This window comes from Polypterus senegalus, chromosome 11, assembly GCF_016835505.1.
Source record: "Polypterus senegalus isolate Bchr_013 chromosome 11, ASM1683550v1, whole genome shotgun sequence".
Lineage (NCBI taxonomy): Eukaryota > Metazoa > Chordata > Cladistia > Polypteriformes > Polypteridae > Polypterus > Polypterus senegalus.
Window position 1 is genome coordinate 45280997 of NC_053164.1, and position 23018 is coordinate 45304014.

A 23018-nucleotide genomic window follows, 5' to 3' on the forward strand; every position below is an offset into this window, starting at 1 on the left:
TTTTTCCTGGTAATTTTTTATGACTGATCCTTGGTTCCTCTTGATGTTTCTTACTCAAGCATTACACTTTGCATCTTTAAATTAGGACTGAAGGTTGACCTATTAGTCCATACACGCCTGGTATCCTAAATCCTGTGCTACTTAAGCAGTACAATCACACAAATACTTTTTCAACAATGTTGTCTTCCTGACTAAATTCTCAAAAAGAAAAAATATAATTGCAGCAATTCAACTTTTTTAATAAATGTGAAGCCAAATGTTGCAACTGGTGCACTTCTTGTGCAATAATAAAGTCTTTAAAATTCTCCAAGGCATCACCCAGCTAGTTTAGCACAAATCTGCAAAATGTCTTTCCAGTAATAATCTCAGAGAGCCGAGGTTGAATGGCTGCCCATTTGCATATGTTGCCAAGGAAATGTCAGCTGAATAAAATCCTTTCATTCGGGTAACAAAGGTGACAGAAATATAAAGCAGGCAGACTTTTACAATCCAAGGTGGAGGACACTTGTGTCATCAGTATAAATCCAGAATTTACTATACATGCAGTAAACCCACACTGAATACCAAATGTTTATTTGAGAAGCCATTTCAGAGCTCATGTTATATAATCTGTAACGACTGAGTTCCACTTTCAATAGTGAGCTTTCCAAAAGTATTATCAGCTGTGACATAGGCTGCAATTTTCAAATGTGTAACTTGACATGGTGCGGCGAGGAGATCAGTGACTACGATTGGCAAATCTGACATACCACACGGACAAAAAGTCATTTAATATGACATCAGCTTAACACAATCATGAAGGCAGGCTATTTCTGTGATGTCTGCAAACTCAAATAATGGTGCATCCGAATCGCTGGTGTACTCATGATGTCATTCATGTAGCTTCAGAGACTACATAACATAGCAACCAGGACTCACTATGACAACAGTGATATGGTGATAAAAACGGCACAAAATAATTTGTAATAACTGATTACAATTTCCTGCGGTGGGTTGGCACCCTGCCCAGGATTGGTTCCTACCTTGTGCCCTGTGTTGGCTGGGATTGGCTCCAGCAGACCCCCGTGACCCTGTGTTTGGATTCAGCGGGTTGGATAATGGATGGATGGATGATTACACTTTCTGTCATAATAATAAATGTAAAATATCAAATTCATCTGCTTCAAAAGACCTATAATGGAAAGTAACCATTAATAAACAAAAAGCTTCAACAAGCAACATACAGAAATTAACACCAGTAGAACTTCAGTCCCAACTCCAAGTGCAACAGACCCGTGGCTCTGGTGTCCATTTTAAACCCTGGCTCATAGTCCAGTTCAATTCAGTGTATTTTTGTATAGCACCCATTACTGAGTGTAGGGGCAGAGCACTGTGACAAATTCTAAGGCAACATGCACGTTGTGATGGGTGGCCATGGCCATTACCTGGCTGGCACACCAACAGAATGGAAGGACCGAGGAAGAGAGCATCGGTGAGACGATATCTCTCCTGGGACGCTAGAGGGCAGCCCTCCTGGGTGGCTGTGGCACCACGGATTCCCTCAGGGCCCGCTGGGAGCTGGTGTTTGGTACGGCCCTGTTGGGGGCCACCAGGGGGAGCTGCAGAGTGCTATAGTGGACTTCTACCACACCTGGGAGTCATTCCAGGTAAGGCTGATGAGCCACCTGCAGCACTCCCAGGAGCTGAATAAGAGGAGCCGCCTCACTCAGTCAGAGTTGGGAGGAGGTGGACGAAGCTTGTCTGGAGTGGAATGGAGGTGGTGAAAAGAGAAAGAAAGAGAGAAAGAAAGAGAAGAAAAGGACTGGTGTGCTTGTGTACTGTGCTGTGAGGAGCAGAGAAAAGTGCTCCCCAGCTGTAAACAAGCGTATTTGCTGGACTGGAACTTGTGTCTGCTTGTCTGTGTCGGGTTTGGGCAGCTGTACGCTCCCGGGTGGTTCACAAAGCATAGATTATATTAATTACCAAATACAGAATTTGTACAAATAAAGACCCAGATTGTTTAAACACACAGAAAACAAAGTAGAAACTGATTATCATAAACAGAAACCAAAAATATCTGTCCATTAATTAACTGTTGAACTATGGCCAAGATGACAATGGAGGAGAGGAAAACAAAAATGCAAGCAGCGGTATTCCTGGAGAAAAAGGTCTACGGTGGGTCCACAGTCAAACTACACGAGAGAAAATCAAAGACACAGTCACAGTCCTGGAGACCCCTGCTAACTGGCTGCCCACCACTCCTGGGCATTGAGTAGCAAAGTCAATGCTGGCTCATCCAATCTGATCTAATTACTCTAATTCTATCAGTATCTCAGATGATGTTTCCATAAGCACTTCCAGGGTCACTTCCCCGCCAGGGGTCATTCTCATTTTAGACCAGGAATATAAGGCAATTTGACCACACAAATGCCATTTCTTGTTCACTTTTTGTTTTTGTTTGTTTATTTTTCACTTTTTTCACTTTGCGCACTCCCTCATCATAACATATCATCTATGGGTGAGGAACGAAAGCTTTAGATTGGTCAAAAATTTCAATCTCTTGTATTCGACGAATCTCAATGTTTTCGGGTCAGTGTGTGTCTGTCAGTTTCTGTGTGTTTGTCCCAGTTTCTTGAGGACAGTCTAGAGCTAAAGCTCTTGCACTTATACCAAACTTCAAACTTAAGCCTGTTATGAGAGGATGATGTGCTGATTATTTTTTGAGCCAAATTGTGCAAGAGATAGAGGCACTCTAGAGGAACCCTCAAATACTGTAATTCTAAACTTTATAAACTTTTCTCGTCAATTCATATCGTAATGACCTATTTTATGATTAGAAAGATCAGTATCACAGTGGTAAATAATTACTGTAATGTTATAGAATAGTTCAGGTAACTTCATTCGTAGGGCGCAAAGCCTACTGACAGTCATGTTCAAATTATTTTATAATTGAATGCGGAGAAATGTCAGCAGATAATTCAGGCGGCCTTTTTTATGAATTGCCCCACTGGAAGCTCCCACTTTTAAACTCATTCACATAAAATTCCATATGGGGAAATTTGTATTTCCTGTCTCTTTTCTTCTGGATGTCCATGAGAACATACATACTGTACATGCTTTCTCTTTGAATGTTTTTATTCTTTTGAAAGGTTATTCTTCAGTTTAGGGATGAGAAGAAGTCACCCGGTGACAGATCTGGTGAATATAGCAACTGCAGAAACTCCACATCAAATAATACATGGTGAATGGTGTACAGTAACAGTGGAGGATCCAGTTTTGGGCAGTTTCGGGTCAAAGGTGACTTTGTGCCATCATAAATATGAGGCTGTTTTAAAAGTTTAGCTACATATGGTCTCACTTCAATATTTTGTATATTTTGGTTGCACTTTTCTAAAGTTTCAGGAAAGTATTAATGATCAATATTCCATCCATCCATCCATCCATTTACCAACCCACTGAATCCGAACACAGGGTCACGGGGGCCTGCTGGAGCCAATCCCAGCCAACACAGGGTGCAAGGCAGGAACCAATCCCAGGCAGGGTGCCAACCCACCGCAGTAGACACACACAAACACACACACACACACACACGCACACAGTAGGGCCATTTAGAATCGCCAATCCACCTAACCTGCATGTCTTTGGAGTGTGGGTGGAAACCCACGCAGACACAGGGAGAACATGCAAACTCCACGCAGGGAGGACCCAGAAAGCGAACCCACGTCTCCGTACTGCGGGGCAGCAGTGCTACCCACTGCGCCACCGTGCCGCCCATGATCAATATTCTTGTTTTCTATTTGATAGAGTAAACAAACATTTCATGGTTAATGAGAATACAAACAATGAAGAAAGTTGCAAGAAGGCTTATTATGTCCGAGAGTAACTAAATGACAAGCTGGTATTTAATTGTGGAGGCAGTATGACCAGAAAACCTTTTTAAAGAATCAGCTTCATTGATTCCTTGACAGGCCGTGTGTTATCCAAACATTGGGCTGACATGCGAGGACCCTGACTGTTCACATTCCAATGACATAATCAGTAATCTTCACCAATGTTCATACATAGTAGCCTTTATAAATGGCCTCATTTGTGAGGATACAGGCCTTTTACAGCTCCCAGGTGAGGTGTAATGCGATCACTTCATCTGCTCAGAGCCAGGACTTGAGCAGCTACATATGGGACTTATTTCTCATGTGTTGGTATTTTATGAAGAAAGAGTGAATTACAGTAATTCAGATGAGATGTAATACAGGCTTGACAATGAGAGAAACTGATGTTGTATAAGTAGTTGAGTTGACTCAAAATTCAGGGTACTGTCTTTACAACACCAAGGCTGGTCACAGAAAATGATGGGATGATTTGACAGTATACAGTATTCAGTAAGTGGAGTTTCTTGAATTATGTTGAAGATTCTGAAAAAGTAGCTTTTTGAGGTTAACATTTAGTCCAGGAAAGCTTGCATTAAGTAAGGTTGTGGTATCATCAAGGTATAACGTAGTTTTGCCTGAGGCCGATGCAAATGAAGTGGTTTTCACATAGAAGGGACATCATCATCCTCTGAGAGGCTTGTGAGACCAGTCAAGCTAAGGTGGCGCAGGTTTTTGTTCTTTATTTCGCCTTAGACAATTTCTTGTATTAGGAATTTGTTACTTTTCGCATACCTCTTGGGGTCAGAGTGCAGGGTCAGCGATTGTACAGCACCCCTGGAGTAATTACAGGTTAAGGGCCTTGCTCAAGTGCCCAGCCGAGTAGGATCTCTTTTGGCAGTGATGGGGATTCGAACAGCCAACCTTCTGGATACCAGAAAAGATCCTTAGCTTCAGAGCCACCACTCCACCCCAAGGTTCTTGAGAGACATTGCAAGTCACTGGTAGTAGACAATCAGACTCAACAACAGTGAAGACAAAACAAAAGCAGTTAGTGAGGGAGACTCCAGTCAGTCCAGTAAAGCTCATTAGATGGTCCAAAAGAGAATTATGGTCAAGTGTATCAAAAGTAGTGCCGAGGTCCAAGAGAAGATGCACTAAGGCAAGTTTAGTATCCGTATTAACAAGTAGTATGATTTAAACAATATATGTTTCTTTAGTGTGGAAATTTCAAAGTTCAGTTTTTAAAGATTCATAGAGATGTTGCCCAGCCTATGAAGAAACAGTATGCTACACAGTTTTGATCAGGAAAGGTAAGTTAGGGGACAACGACTACAGGGACAATCACTGTAGGGTTGAGGACATCAGAAATCAAACTGATGTCACATTACGCAACGTCTTGTCGTGGAATATGTAGACTTGCTGGTTGCAGTCGCTAATCCCATTGCTCCACCATGTCAAATTACGTCAATGAAAATTGCAGCCTGTGTCAAAATACCGACCAAGCACCCATTTTCCAGTTCAGGGCTCGATCACTGGTTCCCCTCAGGGAGACCAATTGGGTCCTGGCAGCAGTCCTTCACTTCACCCTGCTCTGCTAAGTCTGAAGGGCGCCCAGGTACCCTTCCAGAATGCCTGGTCCTGGCCGATATGTTCCTACATACTACTGCTGGAGGGTGTCCTCAAACTCAGGGCAAAGGCTCAGAGGCCTGAAGGGACTGGCAGAGAACTCTGCGTGCTCCAGGGAGAACTGGGGAGCCTTAACAAATCCCAGGCTACCCCAGCAACCTTCCCAAAAACCTTGGTTCAAGCCAAACAGGTAACTTAAAAATTTCGTAGTGGTCTGCAGCTGTTGGAAGTTTGGAGTGGCCAAGACCAGCCCTGCTATGCCAGTGAGAAAACCAAGAGGTCTGGGCAAATCCCAGGTTACCCTGGTACCCCTCCCAAAGGCACCTTTCATGTGATATGTTTTGAGTCAGTCACCAACGCACATCTCAATGTTGCAATCTGATAGCAGAAGCTTGTGTCTTTGTGCACTTTTCTAATATTTTTTCTGTTGCTTGCACATGAGAGGGTAGAATGTTAGTGCCTAAACTGTACAATTGATGCACCCCTTGTGTTATTGCAGCCTACGCAGCACAAAACTTTCCCCCTGACATGAACATCGACAGTTGCCGCATTATGAACAGTGATTAAGAGGCTAATATTTTGCTTGTCCTAGCACTTATTCACAATTATTTTGCCTTTTTGTCAAACAGCTACTATTACACCACTGTGAAGCCTCATGTGACTGCCATATCATAGCAGTTCTGCCGTACAGTGCCTTATCGTGTATCAGTTTCACTTTATGTGTCAACATCTGATGACCACTCATTCATCATCATTGATTCAAGCAGTGGTTCAGTTACAGTTTGTTCTAAAACTGCCTTTATGGCATTTCATTTGCCATTGTGTTTTTTTTGTTGGAGGCCCCACCCCACTCATGAATATTGATAAGTTACTTTAGACTTACCGTAAAGCGGCAGAATAAATAAAAATCTTCTTTTTTGCAGCATGATGTTATTTCTGTTACTAGATGGCAGCAGAATACCGTCCCAAGACTTATTTGGGCTATCATTACACATCACCCTGAGCCTTACTCGGGTTTAACTGCAAATGCATAGAATTCTGAGCTTGAGGCACACTCAGGTTTAACACTAACAGCTATAAATGTGTTTCTTAATTTGCCATCTATCACCGCCACCTTGCTGAAAATTAAAAATAAATCTGAAATAACACTTTGCTTTGTATTAATATCATTTAACTATTAGAAAAAGAAATGATAACCATTTCTGTAAATCACAGTGACCTCGGCCCTTTGAGGACAGTTTTCTTAGTGTGTCTGTTTTACATTTTTCTGTTTTTGATTGTTTTGTTTTCCTTACGCTCCTTAATTTGCATTTCAGGATGAAGATGATGATGGGTTGCCCAAGAAAAAGTGGCCTACGGTGGATGCATCCTACTATGGAGGCAGAGGTGTTGGAGGCATCAAGAGGATGGAGGTGAATTCCTTGACTTTATCTCAGAGATGTGTGAAAACAGCTACCTGGCTTTGTAGCGTCTGTATGAATGTGTTAAAGGGCGCAGAGTTTACAAGTTAAAAAAGAGAAAATAGTCAATACAAAGCTGTAGAGCGCATGTCCCTTGTCCCATCTGAACACGGTCAGGAATGCAGAAGGCTGGGCTGTAAGGCACAGAGACGCACACTCAGTCCCCCCACTGACACACTCTCTGTCTTTCAGCTCATTGTTTAAAGTGACTTAAGCAGAGCTCCAAAAGAAGATGCAGGCAGTGTTTTACTGTGCACCTCCATCTACTTATAAAATGGTGCTTAAATAAATAAACACAGAAATCCCTGACCTCTCCAACAAAACTGCTTGGATAAACTGTGCGCACTTGATTTATAAATTCAGAAGCCCTTGGCCTGAAACTTTCTTTACAACTCTGCCAAGAACTGAAGTTCAAAACTTTGATTATAACAATGCTGCTAAATTTAAGTTTAAGCAAATTTCTTTTTTTGTGTTAATGTTGTGATTTTTGGAATTATATTTCTTCTCATCTCCTGGTCATGGTGCAGTCAGCTCTAACCCATGCAATTCCCTGAAGCCTTGTCAGTCTTCTTGTAGGGCATCGAGTTTATCAGGTGGTGGCTTTCTGGGTCTGAAATATTACAGTAGACAAGGACACACACAGACTAATTTGTTCAGGTCTAGTAACATTAATGCCCCAACATCAATACCAAATCAAAACCTTGGCTCCATTTATTCAAGTGTGTTGTTAGTGATTTACGTATTGTATCTGTGAGAGCAATACTACAATGTATATAACAGCTACTCAGCTTTTCAAAGCCATTCATGTTGTGTCACTTAAACAATTTAATTAGAAAGGCCTTTACTCTTCACAGCTTTAGAACTTCTATAACACTGAAGTTATTTCTCAGTCTTGGGGAACTTTCTGCTCTCAAGCAAGAACCACCTCAGCCCTGCCATCTGGCTATTCTCACGGGTCCAATGATTAAACTGAAGAAGATAACAAGGACCTAAAAGCCATTTGACCTGAGCTGAATTCTCCAGAAATGTTCTTAAAAATTTGCATGTAGGGGTTTCTCAGGCTCTAATGTTCTTCATGATATAGAGATCCTGACGAGTCTTCAGAATAAAGTCTTTTTTTAGTTCTGGGTGTCAATGACTGTCTGTTGTGAACAGGGTCAGTGAAAATCTAGAGAGGACCTCACAAAAGATGAAGACACCAGATCCAAAATAGAAAAAGATCTGTGCTTCTGAGAAACATTATCCAAATTGATTCTCAAAGTGATGTGGGGGTTTCCCTGTTGAGGTAACTGATACTTGAACTGAAAGTTTTAATTGTCCACTGGTCTTGGAGGATGTCTGAAAGTTCTTCCCAAATAGAGCACTCAGTTCTATATCTTAAAGTTCTTACTAAGATGCGTTTTCTGAAAGCACTGTAACATCGTAAGCTCCATGTTAAGCTAGATGATAAGATCGGTCAATAGTTTACAAATGATTCTCAAAACCCATTGTAATTAAATTCAGTTCTCTGAGTATTTTGGCTATATCCAGACTACCACGTTTCCATTTAAAGATCAAGTTTTTAAACCAAAACTATCTCAGTCCAAACTTGTGTTTTCACATTGTTTACAAAAGTATTTCCATGCAAAAACAACCAAAAACACATCTGACATAGACATTCACGCACAATGGCCAGGCGTGCATAGATGGAAGAAGCCTTGAAGGGGCGCTCCCGGGGATTTTATCTTTATTAAATAATTAGTCAAAGATGTGGATCATTGGTTCTAAAACTATGGGTTACGATCCACAGTGTTGCCTGAATTTGGGTAACGTAGAGCCTTGAATCACAATAGTATTGAATGGGAAATGGTTTACGGAAAGTCTTGTGATTGGTCACCATGGGCACTTTAAGCAAATGTCATTGCTTTGCTACAACCAGTTTCTGCGATTCTCGGGAAGACAATGAGTGGCGATTTTACAAAAGGAAAGCGGGAGGTTGTGAGTTACAAGGACACAAATAAGGCGAAACTGAGTTGCAAGGAAAAAAAAGTTTGAAACCACTGCTCAGGAATGGGATGGTTCAATGGTTGCTTTATTTATACCAAGGGAGCCCAGCACAGTTTCCTTAAGTAGGTTTCAGTCTGAAATGAAACAGTATTGAATCCATGAGAATTTATAATCCCATGGCACTCAGGTTAATCAGTTTACATTAGGGGATAATCTGTCCAAAGAGCATGCACTGGCACTCTCATCTACCAATACTTAGATTAAATTTGCCTTAAAATCACCCTAGAATACTATCCATATAAAATCTACAATTATATATTTCCTCTTCTACAAAATATCTGTTATATAGTGCAATACATGTTCAAAAATAATATTTAAACCGTATTTAAAAACCTAATTACATTTGCAATAAAAAAACATTTCCACGAGTAGGGGTTCAAGTCACTGGTATTAGGCAATTAGATTCCCAATGGAGTAGAGTCACTTCTGGTGTTTATGGGATTCAAACCGGCAACCTTCCACTTGATGCCACAGGTCCCTGCTGGTGATGTACGAAATTTGCAGATAAATAGTTAAAATATACTTCAAATCGAATAATTATTAAAAATATAAATAAGTACTAAACTTGAATATAAAAGCAGCAGGAACAAAACATTTTTATTGTACATTTCCTTTAGAGTAAACCAACTTTAATTGTAAAAAATTAGGGTTATTTAGGTTTAGGGCTGCAAAAACCGAGCGGAGAAGTAGTGTTTTAAAGAAGTTATGAAAAAGAAAAGCTCACAGCGAAATGAGGTGAATGGTAGGGGAGATGATAACGTGACTCCCCCACCCGCCTTAACTGTCAATCCCCCACAAACACAGTCTCTCGGAATTTGCATAAGCACAGCCCTTCACCCACAATTTTAACTTAGTTACAAAGTGATCAAAACTCTCGTTTATATCCTGCGTCCTCTCATTAAACTTGTATCCTGCATTACCCGTGGGCATGACAAATGCCAGCGGCAGCCTGTCTATGAACTTAATTTAAACTTTAGGGTTACACCATGCTTTGTTTACGAAGTAGCAGCACTCATGAATATGGTTGTATATGTCACTCGCTCGCTTCTTATTGTTTCGCTGCCTTCTCAATTATATAATGCATGTTTTCTTCAGCTTTTTGGAGCTCTTCCTGGTTTTCTACTGCATTGATAGTCAGTTCACGTGATTACGTGGGAGGGGTGATGATGTCACACGAAACTCCGCCCCCCACGGCTTTCAAGCTCAACTCCATTACAGTATATGGAGAAAAATAACTTCTAGTTATGACCATTACGCTTAGAATTTCGAAATGAAACCTGCCCAACTTTTGTAAGGAAGCTGTAAGGAATGAGCCTGCCAAATTTCAGCCTTTTACCTACACGGGAAGTTGGAGAATTAGTGATGATTGAGTCAGTGAGTGAGTGAGTGAGTGAGTGAGTGAGTGAGTGAGTGAGGGCTTTGCCTTTTATTAGTATAGATTAGGTTTAGGGCAACTAACTTTAATATAACTGTTAGTTAAGGGAGTTTCTTTTGTTCTGTCTTCAGTGAATAATTCTCCTAATTTTGCTGAATTCCAGAGTATGACCTTTGTAGTGAAGATTGTACATCAGTGGTCTCAAACTCCAGTCCTGGAGGGCCGCAGTGGATGCAGGTTTTCATTCTAACCCTTTTTTTAGTGACCTGTTTTTGCTGGTAATTAACTTCTTTTGAATTAATTTTAATTTACTTGCTCTTGAAGACTCAGACCTCTTAATGTTTCCTTTTTCCTTAATTAGCTGCCAAACAATAGTGAAATAAAAAATGAACCAACATGACCATCTGCTCAGGTCCCCCAAACATTTGAACAGTGCTCTTGGAACAGTGAAAATCAGCAATTTCGGAAATGAACACTACTGCACAAAGAGAGCAGCAACAAGCCATAGAATTAAGGAACAAGTTTAATTAACAATAAGACTCTGTGCCAAATTAAGCAACTGGTTGGAGTGAAATTGGTTGGAGTTTGATGCCCTGATTTAGTTGGTCTTCTGTTGACTCACTCACTTCACAGTTCATTTCTGTTTAAGGAAAGTAATAAAGCAGTTCAGAGGAACAATGAAGAAATTCAGGGGAACAAATCTTAGAAAAAAATGAATTAAAATGAAAGGAAAAGGAGTTAATTAGCAGCAAAAATTGGTCAACAATTAAGAAAAGGGTTAGAATAAAAACCTGCAGACACTGCGGCCCTTCAGGACTGGAGTTTGAGATCACTGGTGTACACTTTAGGTTAATTTAAAACTTTTGTTAACATAAAAGATTAATCCTTCAGTGACAATATTTTCGGCCATAGGATTTATCCCAAAACTGTAGAAACCTATAAATTAATTACATGGTGTGAAGTGCTAAGTTTGTGAATTCTGACCACAGACTTGTTGTTGCTACTCTTAGGATCCAGCTTAGGTCCAGTAGGTTACCACCTACTAGGAAAATGAGCCTGGACTTGACCAGACTCCAAGACCAGGCTGTTTCTGATGAGTTTGCACACAGTTTGTGTGGGGAACTTGCAGATTTGGGTGCAACTGCCAATCCTAATGTGATATGGGAGACCTTCCGTGACAAGACCCTGAAGGTTGTTGGGTGTTGTGTTAGTGTTACCAGTGTTCCCAGAAGGAGGTGTTTCATCTCGCAGGGCACCCTGGATATCATTGAGAGGAGTCGCAGTGCACGGCTCAGTGGCAACTCTGGTCTGTACCGGGAACTGAGAAGGACGGCTGCGAGGGCAATGAGGGCAGATAAAGAGGCGTTTGTTAGGGGAATCTGTGAGCAAATGACACACCATCTGTGGTCTAGCATGCCATATCCTGCTAATAGAGGAATCGAAGCATTACGCACATCTGAATCTGTTCCTCTGAGAGTCGCAGTCAGGGCAGCTGATGGAACAGTCCTTACAGTTGACACTGCAGTTGTGACCCACTGGCTGGCTACTTTGAGCAGTTGTTCAAAGCTGATCCTTCGGTTAGGACATTGGATATCTCTGGGTCCACGGTCCTTGAGGCTGATCCTCCAATTAGCTGTGAACCACCCAACCAATCTCACTGAGATTGCACAGGTGGTGAACCAGCTGAAGGAGGGGAAGGCTGCAGGGATCTGTGGTATCCTGGGTGAACTTCTCCAGGCAGGTGGTAAGGCTGTCCCCTGGCATTGCAAGCAATATTTGCTTCCATTTTTTAGACTGGCATCAGCCCAACTGACTGGAAAACGTGACATGTCGTCCCTATCTGGAAAGGGAAGGGTGATCACCTGGATTGCAGCAACTACAGGGGGATAACACTGCTCTCGGTGCCGGATAAGGTCCTTGCTATGGTCATCCTAAATAGGATCCATGATCACTTGCTCACCTACCAGCGAATGGAATAGTCTGGCTTTACGCCTAAGAAGTCTACCATCGACCGCATCCTGGCACTGAGGGTTCTCATGGAGCGCAAACGTGAATATCAGAGTTTCTTTGCAGCCTTTGTTGATATTCGCGAAGCATTTGACTCAGTTGATCGAGCTGCCCTGTGGGACATCCTGAGGATTTGCAGGATCCCCTCAAGGTTGCTGGATATCATGACTGGCCTGTACACTGGTACTATGTGTGCTGTGCAGAGCTGGAAGCAGAACCTCTGCATTTTTCCCAGTTGATTCTGGGGTTCGGCAGGAGTGTGTTAATGCTCCTACTCTGTTCAATGCTTGCATGGACTGGGTGTTGGGCAAGGTCGTGGGGTCCAGTGGTTATGGGACATCTGTTGGTGAAGAAAGATTCGTGGATCTTGACTTTGCTGATGATGCTTTGATCTTCGCCCAGTCAATGGAGGCTCTGATCGGGGTGCTCGAGAGACTGAGCGAGGAGTCTGAGTATCTGGGCTTGCAAGTGATAAAAACCAAGATCCAGGCCTTTAATGACCTCTTGGGCACAGCCATCAGCAGTGTGTCTTTTTGCGGAGAGAGTGTTGACCTTGTCGAGAGATTTACTTACCTTGGCATTGACATTCATGTCTCTGGTGACTCTTCCTGTGAAGTCATTAGACAGATTGTGAGAGCATGGGGGTCATAAGGTTGCTGGAAAGGGGTGTGTGGTGCTCCCAATATCTATGCAAAAGGACAAAGTTCCAAGTCTTTAGAGTCCTGGTGCTTCCTGTCATGCAATATGGTTGTGAGACATTGACGCTCTCCAGTGACCTGAGATAAAGACTGGACTCCTTTCGTACTGTGTCTCTCCAGAAAATCCTTGGATACCGTTGGTTTGACTTTGTATCAAATTAGCGGTTGCTCATGGAGTCCCGAATGAGGCACATTACCTGCAATGTGAGGGAGCGTCAGTTACAGCACTACGGCCATGTGGCACATTTCCCCAAGGGAGATCCAGCTTATAAGATCCTCATTGTTGGGGACCCAAGTGGCTGGACCAGGCCAACAGTTCGCCCCCGTAACACCTGGCTGCGGCAGATAGAGGGTCATTTCTGGATGGTGGGACTGGACCGAATGTCTCCCTGGGGGTTTGACAACTGGGATCCAGAGCTGTTTCATTGTGTAGTGGGTGAAACCCACTGTACCAGTGCATGCTCCCCAGCTTGACTTGACTTGTGCACATCTAAGCATTCAGATTGTGCAAAATGCAATTTAGATGCACAGTAAGCGCCATGAAAAACAACTGTTCTTTGTCTGCTGTGGATTTTTGTCATGAAGGGTGACCAATCAGGAAATGCGATGCTTTAATGAGCAGGATCCAATCAAGCATGGGCTACATAATAAGCACAAACCAATCAGAGCTTGATTAGAATCAGAGTTTTCAAATAACTTCATTTTCACCCCTCCACGTTAAAATGCCAGGCTGACATTCTTAGAAGCATTTGGCTCAGGAGGGTGTTTTCAAAAATCTCCAATGTTCAAAATGCCGGAGTAGCGTAATTTTCCTTTTAAAATGAAAACGTACTAGTGTGCATTGGGCCTTAGAATACTTGGAATTACACTTGAGATCATATCAATTTCATGATTTTCATTAATGTATTTGTAGGATTACATTTTATAGATAAATTCATAAATACATTAAATGACTTCTACTGTTAAGAATTACACATTTCTATGTTGATAATATTAGTATATTCTTGAAAGTTTTTGAAGAAAGTGCATTAGAATTAGTGAGAGGGTGAAGCGGAAAGAAAGAAAAGGGAAAGCCAGGAATTTGTAGTCGGTATATTTAGAGAAAGACAGAAAGGCTGCAGTATAAGAATATCCATTGGTTAAGTGTCTGCGTCTCTGGGGACCACCTCACAACCTCAGCACTTAGACATTATTTAAATTAAATCAATGGGTTCCAGCAGAAGCCTATTCATAAACCCAGCCTTTTGGCATTAGATAAACCCGCTGTAAAAGTTCTCAAAGTGATTTGTAGTCAGTAAGGACTTTTCTCAAATAATGCGACAGAGTCACCTTGGAGTAACCCCTTTGTCTGGACCAGTTGTCAGTGTGTCAGAAGGCGAGAACCTTTGGTGGTGGGTGACTATTAGATGATAGCGGCTGTCCAAAATACAACAAAACACATCAGCAAAACTGCTGCCTGATGGAATGCAAAGCATGGGCTGTATGGAAAATCTGCTTCGACTGTCTTCATAAATTGTCTGCTTTCGTCAGATTTTCACATTAAATCGTGTTGCACTGTGATAGTGGCGTGTGCAATGCTGCAATACATTACTGTTAGAGAAGGTGCACTCCTACTCAATGAATGAGAAGAAGAAGAAGAAGGGATTCAGGTGGGAAATGTCAAAATTCATGATCTTAGAGAAGTTTACAGTAAAGTTGTGTGAAGGCTATGCAGGCCATCACATTTTTACATAATTCATTTCTACTGTTTTCCAGTTTCTCTTTAAAACATTAGACAGATTTTTCTAATTTCGTTGCACAGAAATAAACAGAATATGTTTCATCTGAGGGAATGCGGTCATTTATAATATAAAATAGAATTTCTGGTAACACTTTAGTTTAGATACTGCAAAAATGCATCTGTCACTCTGTAACAAGACCTTAAGAAAGGCTTATTTGGGTCTCCATAACACTCACAAAGTATTGGTGTTTTTTCAGCTCTGCAATGTGACCAACTAACAAAACGTCACTTTGGAGTGGTCCGAGGCGGCTTAACTGAGACACATTTCTCTTGTTTAGTATAAGACCTGTGAATCTGTCACATGAACAAGCCATTTGATGTCATGTCAATGTGCCACACTGCACAGACGTGAATAACTTACTCAATCTACTGATGCTTTATAGGAGTTGTGAGGACCAAAAAGAAGCCTTTTACATAAGTGGACATTTTGCCGAACCTAAATTAAAGTGATTCCATTTTTTTACTTTTTATTTAAAGGTAATAGTTACATAAATGAAGTACATACATAAACAATTTACAAATTGCCACCAGGCTGTGCAAGTATTGTCGTGCAGGCCTTATTCTCTTCACTAAAGACCCTATAAGCCTCATCTCACTTTTGTTTGCTCTTGCTGCCATGTGCAAACTAAACAACAACACTCTTATCATCTGCAAAAAAACATTTCCTCTTTAGAAAGCGTGAGTTTTTGTTTTATTCTGTTTGTTCTTTTGCGTTATTCCTGAAACAATAGGTTGTCCAAATTTATGCTTATTGACAGCATACACTTGATTTTCAGCATATGATGTTATGTTTACTTCATATTACGTTTCACAAATTGATTTCATCCCATGAAGAACTCAAAAGTCACCATATAATGAAAGTGTTGTCAGCTGCTTCACTTTTCAATGAACTTCTGCATCTGTTTTGAAGGTGACTTCCTGAGCAGGGTTAACAAAGCAGTACTTTATCCTCACTCATAAAGTGGCCAATTAAGAGGGTTTTGGGAAACACATGAAAAAGTAGTTTGTACGACACGTACATGCATTATAAAGTTAAGAGTCTGTCATTTTCAGAAAACGCACCAGTGACCCATATTGCTGTGCAGGACATTCTTTCATCAATCAGTGTGTTTGTTTGTGAGTCAGACCTTCTTCGCTGAGTAAGACATCACATTTGCTGGACCCCCCTGAGGTACGACATCCTCCTATGTCTGCTTCCGCAGATGTGGAAATTGAAAAAGGTGGGCTTCACACATCAGAGGCTCTGGCACACATCAGATGTAGAAGACCCTAAAGCCATTCAGAGTTCCCTGGGACAAAATGTGTTGAGCTGAAGTTACATCTATAAATATCAAGGCCTATAAAGATTACATTTGCTAATGATAGTAATATATAAAATATAAATAAATTAAACAACAGCAAGTTAGCCACATAAGAGGGGAAAATAATTTTCCTGCTTTATGGCCATTCCAAGGAAAATAACCTGCTGAGGATGCCACAGATGGCTTACATCTCAAGTGCCCACCAAACCCTTCTACAATGCTCTATGATGCCTTTGGTGGTCAGATGTTGAATCTAACACTGGCAGAGCTGTTTAGTCCAGCCAATCTAAGGTTCAATATCATGGTGGCGAATTTGCTCAGTGACAGTGACTGCAAGCACCATGACAGGGCACAGCGAGCAAAACCAGTGAATACACATAAAAACAGTATACGCCTGCTGTTAGTGGAGAGCTGCTCCCATTAATTCTGTGATTAATGCTCGAGGTTTAGCAGTCAGTTATAACACTCTTCCTAGACTGCTGGTTGGCAGCCCTGCACCTCTCATTGCTTCTGGGTGTTTAGCCAGTGGTATTTAGTGAATCCATCTGTTTAAAGTTAATCACTTGGTGCTTTCAGAGTCTCTGGATCTCCCCACCTTACAGCAGTCAACAAAAGAGGCTACAGCTGAATTAAAAAGCTTTATGAACCTTTCACCTTATTCATTACAGTGGTTTAACTGTAGTCTGCTGTTCTAATTATGCTTTTCTTTATTTTTTAACTACATGAAGCCAGTTGTCATGCCCTCTTGCTGCAATGTGAATTTTATTTACTAAAGGGACACTTTTTTTGCAGAGCTTCCAGAGATCTTTCTCTCCTTCTTGTCCCAAATGCTCTAATGAATCTGGAAGGGTACTCAGCTTGCTTTCATGAATCAGAAGGCGATTTATTATTAATAATGTGAAATGGTTTAATATACGCCTTGTATAGTTAAGTGTTTTAGTAGCTTGGAACTCGAGTATACAGTAGGTTGATCCATATTTTAGCAATTTAGCAGAACAGACCCATATCTTTTGGCAAACTGTGCTGTTTTGCTATTGTGCCTGCCATCTTCATCTCTGCTGTCGAGAATACCATGGAAATAACTAAATAGGAAGGCGCCTGTGTCCTTGTTTCACTCCTTGCCCCTGTGCTCTCCTTTATCTTTCTCCTATGACCTCCCTCTCACTATCGCTCTCTCTGTTTCTATTACTGCTCATAATCATCACACACCCATAGCTCCATCACTCTCCTTTACGCTCAAGACATGGCCTTTGGGCTCCAATAGCCCCTCTAGAGCCATCAGTTGACATCTTCAAAAGGACTTTCTTAAAGGACAAAGAGTGTCCACCTGGGTTTTGTTCCCACTTTCCCCAAGTTTGTCCATCCTGCCCAGCAGCTGCTCAGTGCCACCACATGTGTTTAATAACAAGAGACCACCAGGGTAAGTGACATGAACAGTGAGTCAGTGGTGGGAATTGAAGTGACAGCCTTGTGGTTTGAATTCCAGTGCCTCCGTTACTAGGTGTAGTTAAGTGTTGTCACACACGTGCAATCGATAAGAAGACAATTTATGGGTCCAAATAAGTGTGGTTATCCGCTAGACCAGAGGCTGGCGCTGTCATATTACACTTTCTCTCTTTCCTCCTCTGCAGGCCATGTGAAGGAAGTCCCACCTGACTCCCCTGACCTCACTTCCGGTCCCGGATCTCCTGATATCATTTCCTCTCTAGACCGTATATAAATGCCATATTGTTAGCCACAATTCAGTTCTGTATTGAGCTTGGACTGAAAAGACACCATTTACTTCATTTTTTCCATACTTTTCTAGTATAAAGGGTGGCTACCCCAAACCTTCTTTGGTATATTTGTGATTCCTTCGCAGTGTAAAATGAGTTATATATAGCATATACGTCATGTCTTTATTTGTAAGCTAGACATACCAAATGTAATATTCAATAGGGTTTCAAAAGGCATCTTTTACTTTATTAATAAGAACAGCAGTGCTTTGATATTTATCTAATCCATATCTTTAAGGAGTGACTCAGGATGTGAAATTGAATATGGCAGAGGGGATAAGGAACGTATCAAACCGGCTTGGCAAGGATGACTGTGTTTGGACATACATGGTCCTATAAGCCATTTGCCACAGGAAGACCATAATCTGCCCAGCTTGCAGGAACAGGCCACACCTAACCAAAGCAACCCGGGAAAGGATTCTACCTGAGCTCTTTCATTGGTGAAGGGCCCAGGAAGGGATGGGTAGAGTAATTCTATTGAACATTAGAACAACCTGGACGAGAACAGCCCAACAAAGCCTGCCAGTCCTATCCACTTAATTCTTCCAAACTAGCATCATACAACATACAGATATTATCTATATATAATTTACATTTGGCATTCATATGCGTCTGCAGAGACTGCTCCTGTTTATCTGCACAGTACAGTTAACCCCAGCTACTATCCTGTCGCTGGAATGAAGACTGGCTGTTTGTAATGACCAGATAAAAATAAGTGAAAAGAAGCTGATATACTAGACTGCCATAAAGAAGTTTAATGCTTAGCATGATGCCATAGATGTGACAGATGGTAGCTTGACTTCTCACATGCCGCTGCTGCCACTCTGCTCACTTTTTACTGCAGCACAGGTGTCAGGGTTGGCACCTTCCATCGTTTACTTGACTCAATTAATGTGTATTGATAGAACATGCATTTGCATTTCCACTCGTGTTCAATGTGAACTTCTGACCGTGTCACTCGCCAGCGTGTGTACACCCTATGTTTTAATATGGTCAAGTGCCTTCCAATCGCAACACACATCAAAGCAGGCGTAGCTACAAATTATCGGGAGTGCTGCTCTCATTTGACTATATGTGCCCACGTAACCCGGTCCTGATAACTCTGATTAGGACAGAAGACAGTTTTAAGAAAGACGTGAGACAGAATAGACAATCATGTTGAGCTGAGAGGTGCCTGTATGACTTGTTTGCAAAAGAAAACATGGTGGCAATTTCTTTGTTGACGTATTCCAGCCCACACTGGTTATATCAGATGTGATTCTTCTAAAAATTAATTTGACATCCTTAATCTACAGTCACTGAGCCCCAAAACCATCCATCCATCCATTTTCCAATCCACTGAATCCGAACACAGGGTCACGGGGGTCTGCTGGAGCCAATCCCAGCCAACACAGGGCACAAGGCAGGAACCAATCCCAGGTAGGGTGCAAACCCACCGCAGCCCAAAACCATTACACATTTTTTATTTTTTTGATATTAGTTTTTTTATTTTTGTTCATTCTGCATTCAAATTTGTTTTAATTTGTAGATGAAAAATGCAAATGAATTCCCAAACCTGTTGCCTACCACAAGCATACAAAATATTGAATGAAGCAGGGCCCAGCACAAGTACTTCTTGGATGTCTAGAGTTTCATTACTTTTTGTTTTAAGTTATTTAGATTTACGATTTATGTAGGAGTTGCTAAAGGTCTACATCAGCGTGCATCTGAAAAGACAGAAAATGTATAAGTTTTGGCCGTGAAGGTCCAGACGCCACACAGACTCCACACAGGCAGTAAACTGCTGGAAGTAAAACTCCGCTCCATGGAGTTATGAGGCAGCAGTGCTGACCACTGTGTCACCATGCCGGCCATTGTTCAAGACCAATATATACTGTATTAATATTGAAAAGATCTCTGTTCCTCACAGCCTAGTCAATGTGAGCTTTGAAACTGTCCAGCTCCAGTTTGCAAACATTTACAAGTGTAGGATATGGAAGAGGTGTGTGTTCAAATAAACTCTTTAAATAAAAACAACGACCTACCGTGTACTTAAACAGATGCAGTTGTTTTGCTTTCATCTTGTCTAATTAACACTACACAAACTTCCATGTAATGAGATGGTCGTTTCATTTGAAACCACAGCCCGAGGCCAAGACCTGGACCATAACCCAAGCACAGAGACGCAGATCAAGACTCATCTTGAGAAGATCACAAAATCAAAGATGTGCCACTGATCATCATCATAAAATAGAGATTTATGCAAACTCTGATCAAACTGAACTCATGCCAGGATTCCATCACTAGTAGATCATAGTGTCGCAATGAGATCACAGAATTAAATAACACTCACAGTGTCACAAGGTTTATGTAGACTTACTGGGGGGATAATGGAGCTGGCAGCATGTACTAATTCATGCCGTCTCATACTTGTATGGGTTTCTCTGTTCAGGTGCGGTGGGGTGAGAAAGGATCAACAGAAGAAGGTGCCAAACTGGAAAAGGCAAAGAATGCACGAGTGAAGTTGCCAGAACAAGAATTTGAACTTCCTCCTACTCGAATTTTGAACAATGGAATGCGCAAACCCCTTGAGCCCCGGAAGTGGTATTCACCGATCAAGGTAGGTCCTTACCAGAAATATTACAATCCACGTTACCTTCCAACCCGCATACTGACTCATGTCTGGAAGGGTTCTGAATGTATTTATTCAAGATTATGACATATACTTGAATTTTATTGATAAGCAATGCAGTTGCTAGGAATTGTTGCATCCATTCACGTAATAAAGTAAACACAGATAACAGCACAATATACTTAATCAGAATCTGCTTTATTTTACAAAGTACATATATGTACAAGGAATATGTTTTGCTGTATTTAGTCTAAAGACACTGGTACTTACATTTCTCAATAAAGGCCATTCCATATATATACAATTCAGTCAGTTGGTCATTTTCTAACCCGCTTAGTCCTGAACAGGGTTGTGGGGGTCTGCTGGAGCCTATCCCAGCTAGCATAGGGTGCAAGGCAGGAACAAACCCCAGAGAGGGTGCCAGTCCATTGCAGGGCTAAAAACAATAAAAAAAAAACAACTTAAAAATACAATGCAAAACAGAAGATGTTTATAATCAGGAAGACAATATAGGGGCTCACCCTTATTTGTGCAGCTATACTGTTTATTATTGTGGATTAGATGAGGCAGCATTAAGATGGCCCAACTAGGATGGCTGTCTTGGTAATACACCAGCTTCAGAAAAAAGCGGATGGGGTGCTGAGATTTGTAGGAGCTGTGGCCTCTCCTAGATGATAGTTTATAGAAGAGATGGTCACCATATACTATACAATAAATTGTTTGTAGTATTATTGTAAACTTAATAGTGTAGTGTTACCGTATCGGCCCGAATTTAACGCGGCCCCCAATTTTTTCATGAAGATTTCAGAAAAAAAAAATCCGAATTTAACGCGATCCATTCATTTTTCATAACGGAATTCAAAGAATTCCTCCTCCGTAGCGATAAACCGTTCTGTTTCATTATTCTTTTACACCAACCCATACTTGCTTTAAAGTCCGTTTTAGGGATGTTTAAATTAGCAGCCTCTTCTAACGCTTTAAATTGTATAACTTCACGAGATATTGGGAATCCTTCATTTCGCTTTTCTATTACGAATTTTACCACTCGCTTCTCAACTTCTTTAAACCTTCCTATTTTGGGTCCACTAAAATATTTTCTTGAGGAATTTGCATTCATATACTGTATTTCGTTAAATCTTTTCTCCAGAGACGGACGTTTACTTCTGGAACTCCGTATTTCCTTGAAGCTCTCATGTTGCTCGTTCTCTCTGCCTCGTTTGCAACCATAATCTTAAAATTCATATCGTAGGTTCTCCTGGTACCTTTATTTGTCTCTTTGATGAGCCTTTTTTCGCAACACTACTATTATAACTCGCGATCATTTTTTATGGGCAATAAAGAACCTGCCGCTAGAGCAAACATGCAAATTACTACTATAACAGTTGCGAGAGACGTGGACTACACTTACCTGTGAATCACAGACACAATAGCCACTTGCTGGCGTACGCCGGACGCGCGCCAGAATCGAAATGCTCGTAACCAGCGATTCCACCGGGGCTAGAAACTCTCGTGCAGTCTCGTGTACTCGAACCGATCCGAAGTATACCGAACGCGGCGCGACCAACACGCAGGTCGGTCAGAGGCATAGGCGTACTAGTAAGAAGAGTTGTTACATTGAATTGCCTAGAATCATAACTAAATAATAGGATTAGGAGCTATTGCAAAGCTTGAGTTTTGGGAACCTCCAAATATGATGAAACTTTTGTGAGTTATAAGTGTCAAAAAGATGGGGGTCAATACAATACAGTACAATGCACAGAACACAAGTAATCCTCAATACAGTATAATAGTGGAATAGAAATATTATTATTATGAGGATTTTTTCTGTTTGGTGAAAAACAAAACCTGAAAGGAGTCCCTCTAATAAATATCAGACTGTAATGTATCTGATGTAGTGACACCTGCCTTTGCAGTACAAAAAATGTTGCTCGATGAAATTCACTGGAGAATTTTCTGCAGAGAATATTTGTTAAATATTTCCCTGGGCAAGCATTTTTTTCGAAATGCCCCATGATGCTTTGTGAGGCCAGAGTGACATCACAGAGCTGTACCAGTTACATGAAAAGCTTTCACGCATGCTTACTGTAAGAATGTTGCTGACATGACCACTGCTGGTTCACAAGCGCATGAGGAAAACAAAAAATGCTGTTTCTACTAAAGAGATGCACTGAAATTAAAGCCTCTTCCTCAACCTTGTCTGCCGAAGCACTTGACAGTGCTCCGAGATATTTTTCTCTGTCTTTAAATGCATTCTTTTCTTGAACTTGCATTTATTTCAACTCCCAGAGCACTTCGACTTCTGTCAGTGAACTTAAAATGTAAAATTGGGTCCTGAAGCCATAAAGGTTGTGAAACACTGCTAGATTTAGATCCCACGTGCATTAACAAAATAAACAAAAAGCCTACAGTACTGAGAGTACTGCCACCAGATAAATACCACTGATCATCCTTATGTACCAGAAACACATCACAGCATGGCTAATTATGCCTG

The 23018-nt window shown here is 41.3% G+C and overlaps 1 protein-coding gene across 2 annotated transcripts in view; it reads left to right on the forward strand.

Annotated features, from left to right (window-relative positions):
• The window catches only part of LOC120538901 (anthrax toxin receptor 1-like), a 223459-nt gene that overhangs the window by 110707 nt on the left and 89734 nt on the right, over positions 1-23018 (forward strand). For both annotated transcript variants that reach the window (XM_039768487.1, XM_039768488.1), the window contains 2 exons: positions 6791-6886; positions 20348-20515. In XM_039768487.1, coding sequence (XP_039624421.1) covers positions 6791-6886; positions 20348-20515 — 264 coding nt within the window. The remainder of the gene's footprint in view (positions 1-6790; positions 6887-20347; positions 20516-23018) is intronic.